The sequence below is a fragment of the Anabrus simplex genome, chromosome 6, assembly GCF_040414725.1.
Source record: "Anabrus simplex isolate iqAnaSimp1 chromosome 6, ASM4041472v1, whole genome shotgun sequence".
Classification (NCBI taxonomy): Eukaryota; Metazoa; Arthropoda; class Insecta; order Orthoptera; family Tettigoniidae; genus Anabrus; species Anabrus simplex.
This window is the reverse complement of record NC_090270.1, coordinates 4,432,159-4,457,681: the sequence shown is the minus strand read 5'-3', so window position 1 is coordinate 4,457,681 and position 25,523 is coordinate 4,432,159. Positions and strand designations below refer to the sequence as shown.

The following is a 25,523-nucleotide window of genomic DNA, read 5'->3' as shown; positions in this document are numbered from 1 at the left end:
GTAAAATTTGGATTAAAGACAAAATCAAATTACTCCAAAAAAGAAATCTTTCCTGAACCAAAATCTATACGAAACTCATTTAGAAGTTTCCACTCTCCTTTGCCCCCTCAAATGGACATCCTTTCAATTACACGTCACTAACAAACTTAATCCTACTTTGTTAAAGAAACAAAACACGTTTGGCAAAAAATGGAATGCTCTTTCAAAAACAAAACCCCCCAAACAACAAATCCAAATGATTTTCACCAACCTGTAGTAAACGTAAGTAAAAACAATCTCGATGCCGATGATCTTGATGTGCTGAGCAAGGGACCTAACATAATTGGGGCAACCCTTCTAACCATGATAATTTAATTTCCACCATAGCCGAATCGGAATTAGCCATTAATAAATTACCCATAAACAAACAAGAAGAGGTCCTCTATGAAGTCAAACACAAGCTATCTTCTATCCTTAATCAACAACAAACCATTAAACCCAACACAGAACACATAGCTGAAGTCCACAAACTAAAGAAAAAAAGTCAAACACAATGATTTAATAATAACAAAAGCTGACAAAGGGAAAGCTACCGTAATCATGGATAAGTGACTATATCAATAAAGCACAAACGTTTTTTACAGAGAACAACTTTATAACATCTGAAAATTAAAATACAGGGAGACGTAAAAACCATAATTAAGAATGTTTTGTTTTTTTGTTTAATGGCCTTGAAAAATCCAAAATGATTATAATGAATCTGAAGCTTCCCACAGCAAAAGTGGTACCCAAGATCCATAAAGCCGACATCCCCGTAAGACCCATTACCAATTTCAGAAATAGTCCGACCTATGACGTATCTCAGTTCATTCACAAATTCCTCAAATCACACTATTGTTTTCAAGTCAATACATCAGTTAAGTTCCATAGAAATTTGCAATAAAAGTAAACACTTCAATTTATCCAAACACCACACTCTTCATTCATTTGATATTACTAACACACATGCTAATGTGCCCGTTAACAACACCGTACAATTGGTCAAGAACAATCTTTCCAAATTCAGCAATTTAAGTATAAGCGAAATAGATGAACTTATTCAGATTCTGAAGTTTACATTGAATAACAATTTCTTCACTTTCAATAATGTCATTTACCAACAGATAGGTCTTCCCATGGGGACACCAGCTTCATCTTTGCAGATATTTACATCTATCATTTAGAACATTGCCACATCAATGGTAAGATTAACGGCATTCAACACTGGACACCCTATGTAGATGACACGTTTGTTATTTTAGACTCCCGTGTTACTAACACCAACATAGTACTTGAATTTCTCAACTCCATTTACCCCCACACAAAATTCACCATAGTCAGAAAACCATGTCCTTAATTGCCTGGACTTAACCATTATGCGTAACAGCAACACCACTTTATACTTTAACATATATAGGAAACCCACCCACACCATCAATACAATCCAACAGACTTCTGTGCACCTAGACATACATAAGAATGCAGCTTATAACAGCATGGTACTCAGAGCGTTAACTGTTCTTTTATCTTGCAAGAATTACAAAAAAAAAAATTAATACTACTGTATTTACAATATTGCAGAACATGATTTCAATAGAACCTTCATCAGCAGAATCATCAATAGATATAAGAGCAAGCCCAAGACTACCCTAGAAAAGGATTCTGCTCCTAACAAAATTTTTCTACATTTACTTTCAATAATAGTAGCATTTACCAAATTACTAATAATTTTTTTTTTAAACACATCAAAATAGCATTAAAAACCTCCCACACTAACTCCAATTTTCAATCCGTACATTGTCAACAATAACAATAACACTGATAATAGGTATTTGAACTCCGTAGTTTACAAATTAGAATGCCAATCCTGCAATTCCAACTATGTAGGTCAAACAAGACGCAATTTTGTCATAAGATACGCTGAACATCGCAACGCTCTCAAATATATTAGTTTTTTAACTATGAGTGAACATCATAAAGCATCGAGCTATGAATACACATCAATAGATAATGATCTTAAGATGTTGCATTATGAGAAAAAAGGCACCTTGCTAAACATTCTCGAGAGCACACATCAATTTAGATCACTTTATGAACCCCTCTCACAATTTAAATGAAATCAACGAAAAAAGAACATTCGCCTTGAAACATACATTCCACATATTTGTCAGAACTATAATAAAAACAAACCCCGACTCCATCTCACCACCAATCCCCACCAGCCCTGCACCCCCTTGCCCCTCCACCCCTCCCATCTTCACAAACACTGCTGAGTCAACAATAGACTCGATTGTACAAATGGGACTGTTATCTTTGAGAAGGCCAGGCCGTTTCGAGAGGGCAACCACCTTTTAAGTACCGTAAGTAAGTTTTCTTCACACCCATTTACACTTTTTACTTATCAGCCCAAGTTTCTCACACAACCTGAATTTTTTCCATTACAGATTGTAACTTTATTGATGGTTTCCACTGTGGTCACTTACAGTTTACCGTGCACCTGTTATCTTCTCTAACACAGCTTCTGAATTTTGTCGCTGCCCTCCCGAACATTTAAAATAAGGCACACACACCTAGCCAACATTGGAAACAATCGTTGAGATGAAAATGAGAATGTTGCTATCCTAAAATTTAAAATCATCGCCATTTTTCCATCACTTGTCACATACATTTCACCTGGCACGTTATCTCCTCTCAAACTTGGTTTCTCAAGCTTTTACGCTCCTCTCCTAGCCATCTGTGGTGATGGTGTTTCTACAGGCTGTCAGCCTGAATTTTCAACACAGCGATTTTGTCCTGTTTTTTAATTATCAAACTGAAAAATTTTCTGACTAAGAGGTCCACAACCTCACTATAAGCACTTATTGTTCGTTTCCGTCTATCATTTCTTATTTTTAAGAGTTTTTAGATTCAATTATTTTTTATATTAACCTTTTTTTCACAGAATTTGTCTCAAACAAGTTATTTATTGCTCCATCTAATGATGTGAACATTGTATATGGTATTGCTTTTATTTCTGTCATGTCTCTTGTTTTTCCTTTGTTCCTTCATTATGTTTTTAGCACATTTTTAAGCTTTTGTTATGTAAATTACTTCAAACCCCCCCCCCCCCCCATTTCACTTAAGATGGCTCAAACGAGTCGAAACATGTTTGAATTTTATTACTCCATCTAATGATGGGATTATGTTATGTATTGACTAGTCGACTTGCTTTCGGGAAAAGTTGGGATATAAGCAGAATATTGGCAGCCTTGAAATTGGTTAGTTTCCCATTTTCACACCAGGAATTTTATGGAGTTTTACCTCAATTAAGTCTATGACTGCTTCCTGAACCTTTCTTTTTGCTAGGTTAGTCAGCGTTATGTTCATATCGTCATGTTTTGTTAACTTGTGTATTCATTTAATTGTTGTATTTTGCTACCAGTCACCCCAAATTAATAAAGTCAGGGAATGTTTTCCATCCCAGGAGTAAGAAGTTGATAATGAAAACAGTTCAGATAATATAACAATGTATATGTCGCTAGCACAATGGACAATTTGAACTGAATCTACGGAGGCAAAGCACGATATGTCCAAAGAGTGAAAGTATTTTTGCTTCCTCTGAAAGTTTTACAACAATGCTCACACAGAATGGTTGAAAACCCTTTGATGACCCTACAACATCAATTACGAGCTAATCGGAATTAAAATTGATTTTGGGTAATCTTGCAAACTTTAAAATTTCTCTTGAAAAATTACATTTTTGGACATATCCCATTCTGCCTTAGTACTACAGAAATATAATATCATACAGGCCTAATATATTAAATATATATGATTACTAAACACAGGAAGCTAATGTGTACAGTCATTCAAAAGGTGTACGGATATTAGGTTAAGAAAAACATGACACATGTTGGGTTTCTTAAATGTTCATCTTTAATATTTTTTAAATCTATAAAATATAAAAAGTAAACTGTAAATATTTCACATAAGAGTAAAGGAAGGAAGGAACACAGCTGCCTACAATAAACCTATCTGGAATGTGTCTGATGGAATGTTCACAAACTTAAGTACAATGTCTAGCTGCTAAATACATACACAGTGGACTTCCGCTTAAACCAAACTGACAATTCAAGATATTTCATCAAGTTTAGAATAAGTTTCTTTGAATCTACAGTATGACAAATTATTTACAAAGAAAAATAAAACTAGAGCACAGTACAGTCCATGGGCATGGACAGTTTTGACAATAAACATGACATTCATGCTCCTATGCTTCTCCATACAGCAAAGGAACTTAGCTACATTTTTATAAACTTGTGGGGGAAAAAATTGATATTTTTAAGCAATAATAAGTATAAAATGAACTGAATGCATGAATTTGAGTTTACTTAAAGTAAGTAAGGTTTGAATAAGGTGGAACCAGAATAATCACAAACGAGACAACTAAGCAACATCGACCGGTTAAGAGGACGTCCACGCTGGGCTAGACGAGTGATATCTAACAGCTAATTGTATAAAATGAACAGTGAATGATTATGTCAAGAGCAATACAAAGAATGGAAGAATAACTATAATAAACATATAATACTACTGTTAGAATAGGACGGACCAGCCTATTTTTCATTCAGCAAAGGCAGATATCAATGGCATGAAATAGGTTTCAGTGTGTTTAGTTTCAACAGCGTGTAAGCTCAGAGTTCTCGCCGACAACCAACCTGTCCATCCAACTCCGAGGGATGCAATTAATGGACAGAAACTCCACTTAGGCTTTAATGATTGTGTGCCCCACCAATTACCCAAGCTTTACTACCTCACTAGATCTAGAACACAGAACTTGAGAGCTGGCGTAACATCTGGTTCCATCAAAATTAATGCAATTACATCATTTCCAATAAATAACCCATTTACCAGCTTCCAGAACATTTTACTGATTTTATTCAAGAGTTGGAAACAAATCCACCTCATGTAATATCTCATTCTTCCTTTATCATGGAACAAATTCAAGATAGTGGCTTTTCTCATGTGTGACCTGTCCGTGTTAGTGGGTTGGTTGTAGTTCACCAACACTTTACATTCCCAAAATTTTCTTACAGGCTCTAAAGAACGAAATAACAATCATCCAAGTGACAGCTAATGCTAAGATTGGGGAATATTCATAGAGCACAGGACTGTAACCTGTAAGCATGAAGGCAACGAAGGCAACTTCCTACCCCATCTTCCCACACTTGGATAATTGTCAAATCTTACACAACGGCACTTTAAAAAAAAAAATCACATTGTGGCACTAGGTAGAAATTTGGAGTGCACTCCGCAAGGTGTTAGTTTCAGTCCTGCTAGTTTTACCTACAAGTGATTCTGGAAGAGAGATGTGTTCAAGACGCTTGCCCACCCACTCCTAAAAGTATATTTACTTTTAGAACAAAAACACTTTTAGACGCCATGCAGTATTGTAACGGAGATTGCTTGACGTATGGAAGAAGATGACGTCATTGACACCAATGAAGAGACCGAGATTTTGTTACCAACCATTGCAGAAGAAAAAAAAAAAGGTGAAGTGCCCAGGGTCACGGCATGGACGATAACCTCACTTTTTCTCAAATCCTCTTACCTGGGGGCTTAGGCCCCCTGACCCCCTTTGCTTCACTGAAATAATATATAAAATGCAAAAAATACTTCTAAATGTATTACTCATTGAAACATGCATTAATGGAGAGGAGGGTACAGTTCACCGGCGTCCTTAAAACAGGTGGCCTGCATTGCCTGTGTTCACATGCCTGCTCCACCGGCTGTCTATAAACTGAATTGAGGGGTTAACACGTAAATGTATGTAACCTTTGTCTTCCAAGCAATCGTATGCTTTCCAGCAGTCACTTCCTGGCAAAACCCAATCTTTGATAACAGCAAGCAATGTCTTTCAACAGGCACAACAAACATGTTTTTACAGTTGCCCCATTTAACACCAACAAACATCCACTGTCCCACACTATGTAGTCCTCTGTGGTATTTGGATTTCCCAAATTTACTTTCGTCAATTTCGATAAAAACGCCAGGACCACAAATTTTCTGCTGATTGGTGTCTCCCGAAAAAACTAAACCAATCGAATATAGTGCTGGAAAAACGTAATTCGAAGTTGATGAAAGGAGTGAATGGCTTGGGCAGATTTCACCAAAGGACAGAATATAGTGAGATGTCGAATATGGAAAGTTTAGAGTCACCAAAGAATGTGTCTTTTCCTCCCACTCTCATACCACCTGCACTCTTTCCCGCCTTCAACGCGACAACAGCACCTAAAAACAATTAGTTTGTCTTTAACGGTACACAATTTGACACTGTGACCGCACTTGCCGTAATTCCTGGTCATAGTAATTAAATTATGTCCTTCAAGGAACAGAATAAAATTAGCCTAGTTCTCCTTAAAATCACTTGAAAACTTGGTCACCTGAATGTCACATCCACAACACACAGCCATTGCAAAAAAAAAAAAAAGAACCCACAATGAGCCAACAAAGGGAACCACCACTTCAACAGGCAACAGTTGGTAGCACTGTCGTTCCATGTCGTCGTACCTACCTCAGCGCTACTACTGGTTAACCAAAGTATTACACAAATGACAGTCAACTCGCGGTGCGCCACCTAGTGGTGCCTCTTGTTACACTGCGGAGTGCACTCTGAGCCCTGCCTGGCACTAAATGCTCCAACAGAACGAGCAAGATGGACAATTTCGAAAGATTCCAATCCCAAACACTGAAACAATAAATTTGCTAAAATAGAAGAAACGTTGAAAGTCACTGATAACAGCAGCAATGTTCTGATCATCCTACTAAGTTTCATTGCAATCGATGCTTTCAAGACATTTATATATTTCTTACGTACGTAAATATTATTTTAGGACAGAATGACTATGATCAATAGAGGAAAGAATAAGAGGAGATGGAACAATTATCATAGGGGATATGAATGCTCAAGTAGGAACTGGGAGAGATGGATATGAAAGTATTCTAGGAGCACATGGATGGGGTCCACGAAACCCAGAAGGAACTAGACTACTTGACCTCTGCCTGAGGAACAACCTTATAATAGGGAACTCATGGTATCAAAAACAAAAAAGCCATAAGGTCACAAGATATTGATGGGATGGAAAAAGTGAATCTCTTATAGATTACTTTTTGATCGACAAACAACTACAAAATAGACTGTCAGATGTAAAAGTGATTCCTAGTGTCTCCCTGGAAAGTGATCATAGACTCCTCATTGGATACTTAAAGTTTAACAAGTTAAAAGAAGTAAACTCAAGACCTGGAAGCTGAAGGACAATGATAGAATAATAGAGTTCCAAAAAAAACATCAAAACAGTGATACCAAAGACAGATGAAAGAACAGTTGAGGAGGAATGGATCTGAAAGAAAATCTAGTAATGATAACTGAGAAGGTTTGTGGACGAACCAGTGGCACAAGAAGATGGAAGGAAACTCCATGGTGGAATGACAGAACAAGAACTGCTGTCCTGAACAACAACAACAACAACATGTTCAGAAAATATTTCAAGAACCGGACTGATCATAATAAGGAACTATACAGGGTTGCTAAAAAACAAGCAAACAAAGTTGTTACAGAAGAACGAGAGAAGTGGTTGAACAAGTGGAGTGATGAATTGAAAGAGGATGTTAATGGTAATAAGAAAATGTTATATGGGATGATGAAAAATAGAAAAAGAGACAAAGAACACTCCAAATACCTAAGAGATGATAATGAAAATCTGATCACTGAAGATGAGAAGATCAAAGAGACTTGGAGGACTTACTCTGATGAATTACTAAATGTGAATTGCATGCAGCCTACACAGAAAGACAGTACCGGTACTTCCTCCTGCAAATCTGCCTCTGACAACAGGTTAGAATTAACATGGAATGATGTAGAATATGCCTGGAAATACATCAAAACTGGAAAATCAGCAGGGGCTGATGAAATTAATGGAGAAATGATCAAGGCAATGGGCATTTCTGTAAAACATTGGATCTACAGACTCTTTCGTAAGATCTGGAAAGAAGGGGACATACCAGTCGATTGGAAAACGGGCATCATAATTCCAATCTTCAAGAAAGGAGACAGAAAGAAATGTTCCAACTATAGAGGCATCACTTTAACATTTCAAGTTGGTAAACTTTATGAAAGAATTATAGAGCGTAAAATCAGACCCCTTATTGAAGAGAACCTCTTCAAAGAAAAGTATGGATTCAGGAAGGGGAGATCAACAACTGATTTAATCTTTACAGTCCGTCAGTTAATGGAAAAATACTATGAACACAACCGAGATTTGTGGTTAGCCTTTCTGGATATCAAGAAAGCATTTGATGCAGTGAATAGAGAGAAGGTTTGGGAAGCACTGAAGAAAATTGGAATACAGGATGACATGATACACCGGATCGAGAATTTGTATGAAGATACCCGAAGTAAAGTAGGAATGACTGAAACCTTTGATATAAAATCTGGGTTAAGACAGGGTGGTGTTGTGTCTCCTCTTCTTTTTATCACTGTGATGAACGAGATTCAGAGAAAAGTTCACCAAACCATTGGAGGTAAGAAAATGAAAGTTATATTGTTCGCGGATGATATATGCTTGTGGGGAGACTCTAAAGATCTTCAAGGACAAACTCCTGGGCAGAATCTGCTAAAGAATATGGACCCATCTTCAGCCAAGAGAAAAGTGAGGTTATGGTCATGAAGAGATACGGGCAACCAATGGGACACATTGAAATGGAGGGGAAACAGCTACAGATGAACCATCAATTCAAATATCTTGGAAGTGTTATCTCTGATACTGGTTCTATAGATAAGGAAATTTCCCACAGAATTCAGGCAGGTAGCAACTTTTACAAAATAGTTAAAGACATAATATGGAACAAGAAAATACCAACAAAATGTAAGAGAGTCATATATGAAACTTACTACAGTAGAGTCTCGCTCATCCGACCTTCGCTTATCCGACATTCCGTGTTATCCGACACTGGTAGACTTAAATTTGAACTTTTGGTGGAGACTAAATTCAAGCACACCCGGTGTGGAGGGTGCGTTCATGGGACAAGCAGTGGCCTGACCGCTGGCTGTAGGATAGTTTTTCTTTTCTCAAGGACAGGTGCAGCGAGTCTTCAGTCATTGTTCATTGTAGTATTGGTTGGGTGCGGATGTTATAATTTTCATATCCTCTGAGTATAGCGAGTACATGGAAGAAAGTGATTGTTTCTATGGAAGAAAAGTTGAGTGCATTAAAGTCAGTGGGCGAAGGGGAAATTCTTCAAAATGTGGCTTCAGATAATGGTGTTGGATGTGTTGCAGTGGGAGACTGAAAAAAACAGAGGGAAGAAATTCAAAAGTGGTGCTCTACCAGAGCAGACAAAAACACTTTAAAAATGTGAATACGAAAAAGTAAGTGAAGCACTATTTCTTTGGTTATCTCAACACCGGGAAAAGGGCCTGCCAATATCTGGCCCCATTCTGCAGGAAAAGGCTGTGTATTTCCAGAAGGAGTTTAATTAAGGGGACCCTAATTTTCCTGCCAGTGCTGGGTGGCGTGATCGGTGGAAAAACTGTACGGCATTAGGCAGCTTAATATATATGGAGAAAAGTTTCTTTTCGTAAGAAATCTGGAATGTTTTCGTTCAGTGCTGCATGTACTGTACAACTGAATTGATAAAACAGTAAGTAGAGTACCGTAAAACATTGTTTTAATACTAGAGTATAGCCTTCCTGTTTGTTTCAGTTCGTTTTCAAAGTTATTCTGTATTATCCGACATTTTCGGTGATCCGACGTACTCCAGGTCCCGTTTAGGTCGGATAATCGAGACTCTACTGTACGTACAAATCCTGACCTATGGTTGCGAAACATGGACCATGAGAAACAAAGATGTTAGTAGAATCCAGGCAGCAGAAATTAAATTTGTCCGTTGCAAGATCGGCAAAACACGGAGGGACAGAGTCCGTAATGAGGAAATCCGCAAGCAGGCTCAAGTTGTAAGACTGCAGGACAAAATAACAGTGCAGCGACTGAGACGGTATGGACATATGCGACGCATGGGTGATAACAGATTACCCAAAAAAATGTACGATCTAAAACAGGGCCTCTCAAACGCCCAAAATCTCACGCGTGCAGATAGAAGCGCAAGAGCTCCGTGCACTGTGCATCGCTGCCGCTCGGCATGGCTCGGATCAACGCTTCGTCTCTGGGCTACTCGGCTATGCTCGGCGCAAGTGGGGCAGAGGGAGACAGGCGTGAGGAAAGAGAGAGTAAGCGCTATTGCTCCAAATCGAGGAGTCAACCAAGCCAAGTCGTCTCTTGCACCGTGCACAGTGCATGCACCACGCGCATGCACCCTGAGAGGCCCTGATCTAAAACTTGAAGACAAAAGACCAAGAGGGCGACCAAGACTCAGGTACAAGGACATGGTGAAGATTGACATTCAACAGAGAGGACATACTTTGGAAAGCAAGGACATGGTGAAGATTGACATTCAACAGAGAGGACATACTTTGGAAAGCATTGAAGAATGAGAGAAGTTCAGGGACCGCAACTGGTGGAGAAGCCTCGTTTGCCGACCCATCGCTTAAGATGGAACGACGTGGGATATGTATGTATGTGTATGTAATGACTATGATCACCCTACCAGGTGGGGTCCATTCCAACAGTTCCCCTGTCAAACAGCTGCTGTGACATGTAAAATACAGGTTCTTTGGTCAGATCACTTAGACACACATTCCATATTATTTGAGTTACAAATACAGTAGAAGCCTGTTATAGCGAGAATTCGTAACAGCGAAAAATTTACTCGCTACAACATATTGTCATTATATCCGAGTTTTCGTGAAAGTCAGGAAAAACTCCCACACACATTAAAATTGGTATGAAACAGCAATCAGTTTTGAACAAACTTAAGGCTTGCTCGTTTGTTAGTTTTTCTAAATCCGATACTACGTGAAAGTATATGTTTACTTTCAATCTGAAAAAATTACATCACTCAAGAGCTCTTCCGGTTTTCTTCATCAAACAACGTCACCTAACTTAACCATATTTATATCATGAAGTGCACATAGAGAAATTATAACCTCCTCGCTACAAATTTACATGGGAACAGCCTTTCTGATTTTAACTCGATGTGAGAATATATAAACTATCCTCTGAATCTTGAGGTGTATCCCATTCTTACTTAATTTCAGTATATAACATTAAAAGCTAAGCAATCCTTAAGTCAACCGTTATTTCTAATGAGTTAACGTCTATCAGCCACGCTATTTACGCAATTATTACGAAAACATGTTATCCTCCTTTGTCTTGAATTTTCTTTTAGAGAACAACAGTCGACGGGCATTACTACAGTAAAACCTCGATAATTCAAAATCTCGCCTAATTCGAAGAAGCTCTCGCTCCCGGAAATATGAGATACAGTTTTGCATCTTATTTAAATTCTTTAATTGAAAATACGGATAATTCGTAATTCGAAGTACAATGTCGGCCCCATTACCGAATTCAGACTTTTAATTCGAAACTGCCTTTACATTTTAAAACAATAGTATGTTACAGAATAATGGAAATTCAAAATTTATCCAAGTCATGATAGAACGCGTCTTCCGGAACATGCAGCGGTAGCTTTCTACACTTTCACACACTTCCGTGTGTCTGCAGTGTGCTTCATAATTGCTAAATTCGAGTGAAATTGGAATTCTTTTGTATTCAACGTTTTAAGGAACATCGTAATATCACACAGCAGGCAGTGTACGGAGAACACTGGCGATGCCGACAGTTGACGAAAAAGCATGGCTAATATAATCAATTCGTAGGCAGCGAATGATATTGTCATTGCCGATGAAACTGCATTGCTTTCTTTTAATGCTGAGCTCAAATGGTCTTATGTTTTTGAAGGAGAAAGTGCCAGCCGGAAAATCGTACAAGGGTGGGGCTCATTGTACCGTGTTGCAACGCACACGGAAGCGAGAGAATTCCTTCCCTTGTCATAGGCAAGTTCGATAAGCCACATTGTTTTAAGGGCGTCAGGCACTTCCCGTGCATGTACAAGGCATCTAAAAATGCAAATGATGGAGCAATCCAAAAAATAATGCATTTGTACAGGGGAACCACCATAATTTATCCTCATCCTTGAATCGTGTGATTTTTTCTCTTTCATTGCGTGAGGTTATGTTTGCCATTGAATTATCCAAGTGCATTATTTGAACACTGTAAATGCACCTTGTTGGATACATTTCGGAAATAGTTTTTTCCATGGCATTTGAAAGGTTTAAATTGTGAATCAAGGTGATTGCATGCATTAATGGGTCTTAGAATACTTTGTAACGTGGCAAGTGTTTATATTTCTGAAGTACGAGAGAAGTGTCATGCAGAAGGAAGTGAGAGACTTTCTCCCCCTGCCATAGGAAAGTTCGATTAGTCAAGGGCATCGGGTACAAGTACATGGCATCTAAAATGCATAGTACAGTAATCCAATGAGTAAAGCACTTGAACATGGGAGCCAGCATAGACTTCTCCTTGTCTTTGAATCATGCCTTTCTTTCTTTCTTTCTTTCTTTCTTTCTTTCTTTCTTTCTTTCTTTCTTTCTTTCTTTGGTTGCAAGAGGTTATGTTTGTCAGTGAGTTATCCAAGTGCATTATATGAATACTCTAAATGAACCTTCTTGGATGCATTTTGGAAATAGGTTTTCTTCCATGGAATTTGAAAGGTTGAAACTTCTGAATTACAAATAGGCGGTTAATTCAAAATCACGTACTTCGAAGTGCGATATTTGAGTCCCAGCGACTTCGAATTAGTGAGGTTTTACTGTAATCAACTCCGACATCGCCAGTATAAATGGTCCGTTATTGGACATTATAAATTTTCCAGCTAACTCATTCCTGGTTGCCAGCGTTTCGCCCCCGTGTGCTAGGTTGAGCTCATCAGTTGGTACCTAGCACACCTACCAAGATGCATGGCTAGTGCATACCGCGGAGGCCACTGCGTAGGCCACTTGAAGCCACCGGCAGTGCCATTGCACTACAAGAGACTTTGTCTCAATGCCAAAAATTGATGCTCCCCTATGAGAATCAACATCTATATCATCCAACATCGCCTTCGAATGTCAAGGAGAGAACTTGCAAGTGTACATTGCGAGAAAACGATACCGTACCAAAGATGACCAATCGCATTTTGTGGCAAACGTTTCACTTTTCTTATTCAAAGAGCATCACCTAACCTAACTGAACAGTACTATATGCATTATGAAAATATATTCTAAGCGCCAATAGAGGAATGATAACATTCACTATAAATTTACATGTGAGGATGGGAATAGACTTACCAAAATATAACCAGCTGCGAGAAAATAAAACTAACTGCTGAATTTGGTGATGCGCTCTGCCATATCTTGGGGTGTATCACATTCTTACTTAATTTCAGTGCAGAGTATTAAAATTAATCGATTGTTTACTTAGCGATTATTTCTAATGAGTTAACAACTGTATTTGTTATGAAAACATGTTCTACTCTTTCATTTCTAATTTTCTTTATGGAACAGCAGTTGACGTGCATTACTAATCGACTCCAACATCGCCTTGGAATGTCGACGAGTGAGCTCGCAAGAAAACCAAACCGTAGATTGCATTTTGTGGCAAACACTTCAGTTTTCTTTATTCAAACAGCGTCACCAAACCTAACTTAACCGCGTATGTAGATCTACCATGATAATATATATCAAGCGCCAGTAGAGAAATGACAACCTTCTCACTATAAATTTGAATGGTAATAGCCTTTCCGAAATTTAAGCAGACACGAGAAAATATAAAACTAACCTCTGAAATCAATGATGCCCTCTGCCAAATCTTGAGGTGTATCCCATTCGTACTTAATTGCAGTATTTAGTATTAAAATTAAGCAATCGTTTACTTCAGCTTTTATTTTTAAGAATTAACAACAGCTATCGGACACGCTATTTACGCATTTATTATGAACATATGTTCTCTTTCATTTCCATTTTTCTTTACTAATCGAATCCGACTGCCTTCAAATGTCGACGAAAGCGCTCGTTAATGGACACAGTGAGGAAATGATACCAAAGATGATCAATCGCATGCAATATAATCAAAACCAAACCAAACCCCATGGCACAACAGCCCCAAAGGGCCATGGCCTACCAAGCGACCATAAATGTCGGCAACAGAAAAAAATTGTGCACGCTTAATTGCTCGTAATAACAGATGTGTCAGTGATAGGGCTTTCGCTGTAATCAAGGATAATACACAGTTTAATACAGGAATTTTGAAGGGACAGACAAAAACTGTCGTTATAACGGGGTTCTCGTTATAGCGGACTTCTACTGTACCTTGGATTACTGTACCTCCATGAAAGTGATATTGAAAAAAGAAAAATCACCACACTTAAATGAGTATGAACTCCTCGTGATTGATAGAGTACAATTATTCTGCCTGCGAGCTCATTTAATATGCAACCATATAAAAACTAAAGACACTGAACCATTCAAAGCAACAGGTGTATCCCTCCTACCAATTATAGAGCTGCAACACGTCAGTCTCTTAAACCTAACTCTACTTCAATATTGCAACAGTAATAATACTTCCAAACTCGTAACAAAAAATGTACTTTATATCTTATAAAAATATCAATGCATTGTTAATATTTATTTGTAACACGGTAGAATTCTTCGGCTATAACATACTCTTTTCTTCAATGGATGAGATTTCGAAGGCAATATGGATGGAATTGTTGCACCATTCTTCTTAAGCATCTAAAGAGTTACAAAATATCTGCTTCATGATCTTATATACATGAATCTTGAGTGCTCGCTTGAGGGAATACAACTCGCCACACACACTGTTCTCTTGACAGTAGACTAGATTGATCGGTACATACAAGGCCAGTTCAAAAAATAACCAAACTTCGAAAATGCAGAGCAAATACAAAGCCTTAGCAGCCATTGCAATGCATTTCCAAAACAAATGGTCATCGTTTAGCAGGTGATAACTTGTGAATGTTGAGATGTGTGAATATTATAAGCAGCATATCAACATTGGCTTCTGCTTCAAACTGGGGAAAACGTTTATTGAGATCTACCAAATGATGAAAACAGTTTATAGCGATTCACAGAGACCGAGGTTCAAGTTAAAGGTGTCCACAAGAAACAATCCCTTCAAGAAATTGGTCGGATTACAGTGGCAAAGTCATCTTGATACCATCCAAACGGCACTATGTTATTCCACAGCAGATTATGCCTGTCCTGTTTGGTATAGTTCTAGGCATGCCAAACAGGTGGATGTAGCTTTTAATGAAACCTGTAGAATTATAACAGGCTGCTTGAAATCCACTTCAGGTTGAATGGCTTTACCACCTCAAAGGAATAGCACCACCTCCTATCTGAAGAGAAATAGTTACAAAGAATGAATGAATGAATGAATGAATGAAAGTGGAGCAGGAAAGAACCCATCTTTCGCATGGGTATTCACCATATGCATGACGACTGAAATCAAGGAAGAGCTTCCTTAGGACATCAAAATAACTTAGAACCAACGCTGAAAAAGCTAGGCTACAACTACGTAAGACGATGACCTACCTTCCCACTGGTGGGAGAAGAGATCTGGAGTGGGCAGATCGCAAGTTAATTTAGTAAGATGGGGCTGGTCTGATAAGAATGTGGAGAAGTCCACACTGTACAACTGTGTTCAGCCTTGTGTACTCAAGAAAATCTCCATTACTCCACAGTAAACGTAGCCACAACTCTGCCTTATATGTTTCTGACCCAAGAGTGACATTAAGGTGGTATGCACCTCCACTGTATCAACATGCCAGCTTCCCCATCCACTCATCTGACCTAGCCCTGGCAGATTGTTTTCTATTGCCAGGCTAATAGAAGAAGAAAGTACTTTGCAGGAGGCTGCAGGTATGCCCCCTAAAAAAGTGTGGTTATTGTTTTCAAACAGGCCTCATAGAAAAAATCACCTGGTGATTATGTGCCAATCATCCAATATTTATATAAAAAGGCAAATTGACTAATTCCTTAACTTGAAGGAACAAGTAAAAGATACATGTATGAACCTGGATACATACTAAAAAAGACACACCTTGCACAAGGATTGAATTTTGCAGATCTAACTTATCTGCAAGTCTTATACTCAACCTGGGAACTTTCTCCCCGACTGCACGTAAGAATACAAGTTGGCCGTCACAAAATATATAATTAAATTCAAACTTGTATCACCTTCCCGCAGGCACCAGGTAATCAAGTCTACTGAACTCACTCCTGCTCTGTAGTAACATACAATACCCTACTGGTAATGACAATCCACCTAAAACACACAAAATTGCTTTCAAAAATCAGACTTAAATTATGCAGGGATTTAATTCTACTCTTTAGGCTCGTGTTCTTGAGCTTCCCAACACATTAAAAATATACTAAAATAATATAATACAGGCTTTCTTAAAAATGAGAAATCTCAAGTGTTCAATGCTGGTTATAAAAAGATAAATGGTTTTCTTTTCCAGTAGTAATAATAAGAAAGAAATTTATTGGACGGTTATCTTAAGTCTCCTGTGGGTTGCCCAGCCTCTCGAGATCCTCACCTCCGTTCTCTGAAACATCAACTTAAGGCCACTCAAGACTGGTACTCGCATACCAGCAACGAATTATCTTCAGCAACAGTATTTACAGGTGTAGGATCCCTTCGTCTTTGTTGAGAGTGGTGGCGGGAGAGTCTTCTAGCGTAACGCCCGTGAGGTCCACGATCTCGTCCTGGTCGTAGCGATCATCGTCAGACCCCGTGGTGGCAGCCGACTGAGTCGACTGGTGCGAACTAGACGACATGTGACTGCCGCGCGAAGGCGAGCCTCTATGGGGGATGGCCAGCGTGCGCTGGTTCGCGGGCTTCACCGTGATGATCAAGTTGGAGCTGTTGGCCACCATCATGTCTGTCACCTGTAACAAAGCGGGAACTATTTACGTTGGACCAGAAATCAACAACCTATACAAGTTTGTTTCTTCGCTACACAAATGTACACACCTCCACTGATCACAACCAATCGCCACGAGGTAATTGGCAGGTCGTTGAGGTAGTTACATCGTCAAATTGGTCATATGTGTTTGTGTGTTGACAATTTTTATATCGAAACTCATAACTCACAACTCATAACAACACAAACAACTCATAACTGAACTTAAATAGGAAGGAATATCTATGATACAATCTAGCGATTTATTCTTGGGAAAATTAACTTCAATTCCGTAAACGAGTACCAAATAATGATTGCTTATGCACATCATATTTTCATAATTTGTCATTTGCAAATGAATAAATCAACTGGCTGCGACCAGACTATCTTCAGAATTGAATTCTGAACTCGGGTAAGGAACTTTCAAAGCAGTCCTACAATTATTTCCTCTTGACAATATTTTACAACAGCCGTACAAAGCAGCAATCTTTCACATTACCATCGTAATTAGGGGAAAACATTACAGGGATTAATTCAGAAGCTTTGTGTTTCTCTCATGTAGGGTTAGAATTCTGGGGAATTTACACTTCCAACAGTAATGTTAATTATCTTACGGCATTGATTCATGAATTTACAGTTAGAAAAAATTGTATAAAATTGCAAATCCAATTCAATAATTTGTAATAAATTCAAAAGGTTACCAAACTGCAGAGAAACAAATGTAATTCCATTTTCATTTTTGATATATTTTCAAGTGTTTGTTGATATAGTACTGCATTCTATTACCACAACAGATCATGCGTATTATTCCATTACCTCGAACTTTGTAACTTTGCAACACAAACAACATGATGCATTGCAGGAGGAGCCCGCGGGTAAGTGCTAGTAGTGCTGTGTTGTTCAGAGGTACATACAACACCAGAACAATTTATGTTCTATATACTTTATATCATTTCCATCAAATTGGTGATGTGTGTGGTTGTGTAACAGATACATTTATTTCAGCCTAGCATTTCTTTGACGACGTAACCTTGACCGTCATTCTACCAACTGATACTGGTTTGCCCGAAGCAAGGTGATGTCTTGTTTCTTTTGTCATGTATGGAGAGCGAGCATATCACGTGACATCAGGTCAACTCAAGGCTAGCACAAACTGTGCAAACATACATTTGTTCTGGAATAATCAACTAGGATCAATTAATAATAATAATAATAATAGCAATGATAATAAATTACAGATGTTTGTTAGTGTTGAAAGAAATGAAGGTGTGCTCATATGATGTGTTATGGAAGAGACTTGCGAGTCAGATATTTTTGTGGAGTTTTTGATAGGATAAATATGCATTTGTGTCATAATATGAAGAACATCTATCAGTTTTCCCAATGAATTGATTAAATAATGCTTAAGAGAATGGAATTTATGTTAAACCAGGCCAAGTGTGTATTTACTGAATTGACTCGGAACTACATAATCTTGTGAATTAGATGGATTAAAACATTGTTAATTAATGACCGGCATCAATCATTAAAGTGATAATTTATGTATCTGATGCTAATATTTAGATAGAAAATGGAATATGATTTTTTAAAGTGAAGGTCATCCAACTGATAATCTGATATTGCTCACCCCATTATGAAAATAATGACTATACTTGAAGTTTAGGAGACAGATGAAATAAAGTGTATAAACATTGTGTACCTTGTATGTGTGTGGATGCATGTGTTATTGAAATGTGGGTTGTGATTCAACCTTACATTCATCATGGAGGTACAATCATTTCAGCGTTGGAAGTGTATTTCTGAACTGCTGATATTTTTGTGAGAGATAGTGGATTAGATCAGGATTAATTGACAGATTAATTAATTTAATTAAGAAATAAGATGAGGAAATAATAACAAGAAAATAGCAACGTGAACCAACAACTTGTTAAATTAAAGTAAAGTAATTGTAAAATAATAATCAGAGCAAATCAGATATTCAGTGAGACCTAAATTACGAGGGGGATCAAATATAAATGAGATTTTATTTTTTATTTAAATTCATTTCTTGAAAAACACAAGGTAATTACAATTTATTTTTCCACATAGTTTCCTGCTTTGGAAATGCATTTGTCCCAGCGTATGGGCAGCTTTTTGATGCCTTCGCCATAAAAAGACCAGCCAGTTGCGCACTCTCCTCATCTTTAAATCACTGTCCTCCTAGATCTTCTTTAAGAGGTCCGAACAAATGGAAATCGCAGGGCGGTAAATCTCGGCTGTAAGGAGGATGATCAAGTGCAGTCCAGAACATTTCCTGTAGCTTGGAGACAGAGCTGCATTATGGGGCCGAGCATTGTCGTGGAGGAGGATGACATGTCGAATTGGTTGGTCTCGTCTTTTGCGGCAATATGCAACCCTCGCCTTGTTCAACAACTTGCAGTAGTAAGCAGCATCGATTGTGCGTCACTCATGCAAAAAAAAATCAGTCAGCAAATTGCCTTGCCGATCGAAAAAAACCGTTGCAAGAATCTTGCCAGCTGACAGTCGAGTCTTGGCTTTCATTGGTGCTGCCTCCCCTTTCCTCCGCCATTCCTTACTGGCTTGATGATTGATGCTTGTTGTTTAAAGGGGCCTAACATCGAGGTCATCGGCCCCTAATGGTACGAAATGAAACAAAATGAAATGACAAATTAAAAACCCAAAAACATCCACTGACCACAATTCAAAACGTGAGGACGAAGAATGAATGTATGGATGTGAATTTAAAACAATCACTGGAACCGACCCACAGTACCTCACATGCACAGAAGCTGGCGTAAAACAATAGTATTACTAACCAAGAGACTGCTTCTATAGCACGACACTGAATCGATGATGCTTGTAGTCGAAAGGAGTCCAAAATCCAAGTCATCGGCCCCTCATAATGGTACTTATCGCTAGAAAAGTAGAACCATGGTATTTGTCATGTTGCGGTACTAAGAGTAGCGTAGACTCGCGGTATTCCACACATTATGGTACTACTCACAGGTAATGAAATTCGCACATGTATTACATACATACTGTGTTGCGCACATTGCGGGCGCCATTGACAGACAACGCAAACCTATGGTGTTCATCACAGAAGTGTACTAACCACAGGGACTCGTACTATCACGTGGTGTTCCTCCTATAGTGGGGACTAATCATAGGCAAGCGAGAAGCATGGTGTCTCTCATATAGTGCTACTAATCACAAACCTATTTGGTACCTAACATAGTGGTACTATGCGCAAGGAAGAGTGACGCATGGTGGTACTAATCACAAGGAGTTTCATGGTTCTAATATAATCATCCCTTGGTCGCCCCTTACGACAGGCAGGGGATACCGTGGATGTATTCTTCGTCTGCGTCCTTACTGGCCTTATTGGCTTGTTTGGATTCGGGAGTGTAGTGGTGGACCCATGTTTCGTCGCAGGTGATGATCCGACTCAAAACTTGCTGTAAGCCTCTGACAGACCTCCAAACGTCTCAACTTCAGATTTTCGGTCAAAAGGCGAGGGAACAATCTGGAACACATTTTACGGAACTGTAGGTTGTTTGTGATGATTGCTTGATAGCTCCCATAACTGATTTCGACATGTTCTGCAATTTCTGATACTCTCGCCCATCCGTCGTCGTCAATAATGTCCTTATCCGCACAAATGTTTTCGTCTGTAATGGTGGTCTGATGATGGCGATCGTGTTGCTGATTTTCCACACGTTGATGTCATTCCTTGAACTTTTTATGCCTGGCCAACACACACATCCTTGACAATGTTTGATCATCGAACTGTGCAGTCAATATCTGGCAAATTTCCGCCACTGTAACTCCTTCAAGAACAAGAAATTTTATAATTATACATTGCGCAGTGGAGGGGTGCACCTGTTACTCTGACACTGAGCGTTACTGACTAAACAGTGGGAAATCTATATATATAAAATAAGAGTTTTGTCTGTACATTGCTCAGAATTTGAAAATAATGGTATTTCTGTATCGGTCATGTCCATAGTAACAAGAAAATGCATTTTTTTACTTTTCCGTAATTTCTGTCTGTCTGTCTGTCTGTATGTACACGCATCACGAGAAAACGGTTGAAGAGAATTTAATGAAAATCGGTATGTGAAGTCAGGGGATGAGCCTCTACAATCTAGGCTATAAATCATTTTGCTCACGCTGAGTGAAATGGTAGTTTAGGGGAAGGCCTAAATTTGAATTCTCAACTATTTATGTTATTAGTGGTCTAATGAAAATCGGTATGTGAAGTCGGGGGATGAACCTCTACAATCTAGGCTATAAATCATTTTACTCACGCTGAGTGAAATGGTAGTTTAGGGGAAGGCCTAAAATTGAATTCTCAACTATTTATGTTATTAGTGGTCATATTTTAAAGAAAATGGGTATGCAAAGTTGGGGAATAAGTTGCTATAATCTAGGCTATCAATAATTGTATTCACGCTGAGAAAAATGGTAGTTTAGGGGAAGGCCTAAAATGTAATTATCAAATATTTCTTATTAGAGGTGTAATCGATGAATGCTACATAACTAAGGTAATATAGTATTAAATTTCATATTATTCATGTCTTATACATTGTTACCGTACTGGCTATGATCACAAAGATATTCATGAATTTGGATTTTTGTTAATAAGTCCATATCAGCGCCGAGTAACGAGAAAATGGGTAAACAGTATTTAATGAAAATTGGTATGTAAAGTCGGAGAATAAGAAACTACAGTTTATGGTATAAAATATTTTACAAATCACAGAGTCGAAAGAAAACTAAATGTGAAGGCCTACAATATAGAAAGCTCATAACATTGATCAACAATAACATTAAATTGACCATTGCTTGTCGTGATGTGCTTTGTGTCTTCTGTTGCCCCTCATCTCCGGTAGATAGGATTACTGCTGCGTACAGAGTATTTTTTATTCGATTTACGTTGCACCGGCATAGATAGGTTTTATGGCGATGATGGGATAGGAAAGGGCTAAGAGTGCCTTAGGCCTTAATTAAGGTACAGGCCCAGCATTTGACTGGTGTGAAAGTGGGAAACCATGGAATACCATCTTCAGCGCTGCCGACAATGGGGTTCGAATCCACTATCTCTCGGATGCAAGCTCACAGCTGCGCACCGCTAACCATACAGTCAACTCGCCCAGTCGTACAGAGTGTAACAGCCTGTCTGAATATTGATGGGAAGTAGCTAGGGAGTTAGATAACTTTCTTCTTTAGCATGCCATTCCCCTGGTTTATAAATTTTCTGATACTACTGGTACGTAACACACTGGATCATCATAGCATTCGGGCTATTCAATGCCTACTCTGAGGCACTGATTGGAATGAACAGTGTGCATATTTAGCGGAATAATGGCAGATGAGTGTTCATGGCAATCTGCGGCCTGGTCATCCCAGCTCTGGAACTTTGGACTATTAGATTAGCACCGCAATCTAACCGCAGCACTGTTCGTTAAAAGTGATAAAACGTGTGGCTTTCCATTTGATCGAGTATTTTATATGATAGCATTGCTTTTAATCGCTACATTCATACTTGCGTTTTTGTAATGACCTATGTTGATCTCGGGTTAGGAAAACCACAAAGTCATTCTTTCTGAGAATCCCGTAGCGAAGCACGGGTACATCAGCTAGTACTGTATCTAACAGCACATTCTCGCCACTCGTAACAGTCCTGCCAACTGTTGATGTTCAGGAACAAAAATCAGTTTATATCAGATAGACCTTCGTAAATATGCGAGTTAAAGGTAATCAAGTGTCAGATTTAAACTCAGCTGTGTTGATAACAGAGCAATAGCAAGGATAATTTAGATCAGCTAATGAAGGGTTAATTCATAATAAATAATTATTCATTGGTAATTTATGATGAAGCGGATCAGTAATGGTTATTTTTTGGATCTATTTTGACCATATAATTGGCAGATCATGTCCTGATAACAGGGATAGATTTTAGTCATCAATCACACGTAGTGATTTCTTTATATTGAATATTATTTTGCATTATTCTAGTCATTATACTCAAAGTTGTGTGTGTCAGAGTTGATTGTTTTAATATTATATAGAGATGACCATTAGTAAATTTGTCGAGTTATGAATGAATACTATCCAGCCTAGACTGCAGGCTAATTTTTTGTTTTTTCTGATTTACTGTATTTCAGACTTAGTGCAGGTCTTCTGACATCATTGAAATATTTTGAATTTCCTGTAAAATTTTTGTAAAAAAAATGTGGGTGATTCAAATGATATTCAATTACCACATGAGTTGGGCGTGCAGTCAGGGTCGCGCAGCTCTGAGCTTGCATCTGGGAGATAGTGGGTTCAAACCCCACTGTCGGCAGCCCTGAAGATGGTTTCCGTAGTTTCCCATTTTCACACCAGGCAAATGCTGGGTCTGTACCTTAATTAAGGCCATGGCCGCTTCCTTCCCACTCCTAGCCCTTTCCTGTCCCATCGTCACCATAAGACCTATCTGTGTTGGTGTGACGTAAAGCCAATTGAAAAAAAAAGTAACCATCAATAATTGGTGAAATGCTTATTTTATGAATAAATGTCAGCCTTGTTTTTAACTTGTGTTGTCGTCAGCCCTATCCTTTAAATGTCTGTACAAGTGAATGGTCCACCTTGGGATATCTCTCGTTGTTCGCTGAGTTAGTCGTGGGAAACGGGGGAATATGAATATATCAAAACGTACATTTTTTAAGGACAGTCTAGTCATGTATCATAGTATCAGTGCTGATTTTGTTACTACTAGGTGGCACTGTGGAAGCCATTATCATGGAGGCTAAAAATATTATGTAGTATATAAGCTTGGAAACAAGGAAACTGCCGTGTCAACAGCCTATAACTGAGGTTCTATTTAAAGCAAGTATTTGTTTAAGAATGGAGAACTCGTCCGTAACAAAAACTTGACTTCACTGAAGCTATGGTTGAAAATGGCAAACAAAATTGTGCCAACACACATTATGAATTAAATTTGATAAAAATCATCTTGTTCTTTTAAGATTTAAGATTTTCGTTTTGAAATAATGAGGTATCTGTAGACAAGTGTGGCAGGGTTAGTTCATTCTACTGGATATTTTGTTACATTGTCTCCACAGAGAGCTTCAAATAGCCACAACGAAATAATAAATCAAGAGGATACAAGGTCTCCTTTCTTAAGTGACCAAATTACTACTTTTTAAGTACTGTAAGTAAATATTATTTTATGGCAGAACGTCCACTGATCGTCTTACCAAGGTAGTCTGGTCCAAGAGAGAGATGAATGCATTTATTTCTGCTTCCCCCATTTGGAAGAAGCCAAAAAGACAAAGTTTACATAAAAAGTTGATTAATAACTACAATGATCGTATAAAATATGTCTATAAATGATTGGTATACCATATTAAAGCCTACTTCTCACTTAACACAATGATTATCAGCTCCTCAGCGGGTGATTTAAACCTCCAACCCCTCATCTCTACAGTGCACTATTTTGTATTAAATGTTACTAAAAGAAAAGTGATCACTGAGTCTTTCGAGAATCGGCCTAATTTTGTATAGCCTATCATGATTCCCCCTCATAATGACTGCTGTCGTTAAAATGCATGAATGACAATATATTTTCGAACTGGGTCCCTGCCATGGTTTTCGGAAAAATCGGCTAGCCGGAAATTGTTTTTTTGTTGTTGTTATATTGTTATTTGCTCTACGTTGCACCAACACAGAAAGGTCTATGGCGACAACGGGACAGGAAAGGCCTAGGAATGGGAAGGAAGTGGCTGTGGCTTTAATTAAGGTACAGCCCCAACATTTGCCTGGTGTGAAAATGGGAAATCACGGAAAACCATCTTCAGGGCTGCCGACAGTGGGGTTCGAACCCACTATCTCTTGGATGTGAGCTCAGAGCTGCGCACTGCTAACCGCACGGCCAACTCACCCGGTGCCGAAAATAGTGTCCTTTGTCCAGTACATTTTCAGATGTGGTTTTGGAATTACTTCGGTTACAAACATTAGTCCTAAAAACTTGTTCATCTAATTTATGTCGACCGGTTTCAAAGTTTGAAAAATAGAATAGGCCTATTTAGTGAATTGATGCGGTGCTGCTTTAATAAATTTTTTTCCGTGTGAAAGTTTGTCTGATGGCATACACATTCAAGGAAATCGTCATTTACAAATAAATTGATGAAAGACAATTTCGTTACTCTTTTCAATGTCAACATTTAATCCTACCCGGGCAATGAACTTGAATGCAGGCAGGCAAAAAGACGAATGCATAAGTATGTTATCACATCACAAAACTCACTTCACTACACACCCTCACAAGAATACCACAACTGGCTTAGGTCCGTGTCTACTCGGAGAAAACAGAAATAAAGCATTGGAATGTACCCTTTGTTCAGGTAGTCAGGGTGAGGGACTTCATTTATATGTCACCTATGGTTTTCAACACGAACTACGACTTCATACGAATTTAGTGCTCAATTCGAAACAACGTTTACATCGCGCGAACTTAAACACCTTAACTTTGATACAGTCCTGCAGATAGGCTGTTCTTAAAC

At 38.4% G+C, this 25,523-nt stretch overlaps 1 protein-coding gene across 1 annotated transcript in view; it reads right to left on the bottom strand.

Annotated features, from left to right (window-relative positions):
* Positions 1 to 3,910: 3,910 nt before the first annotated feature.
* The window catches only part of par-6 (partitioning defective protein 6), a 266,845-nt gene continuing 245,232 nt past the window's right edge, over positions 3,911 to 25,523 (bottom strand). Inside the window, exon 5 of the mRNA XM_067148955.2 lies at positions 3,911 to 16,963. Within this exon, the coding sequence (XP_067005056.2) occupies positions 16,694 to 16,963 (270 nt within the window). The 3' untranslated portion in view covers positions 3,911 to 16,693. The remainder of the gene's footprint in view (positions 16,964 to 25,523) is intronic.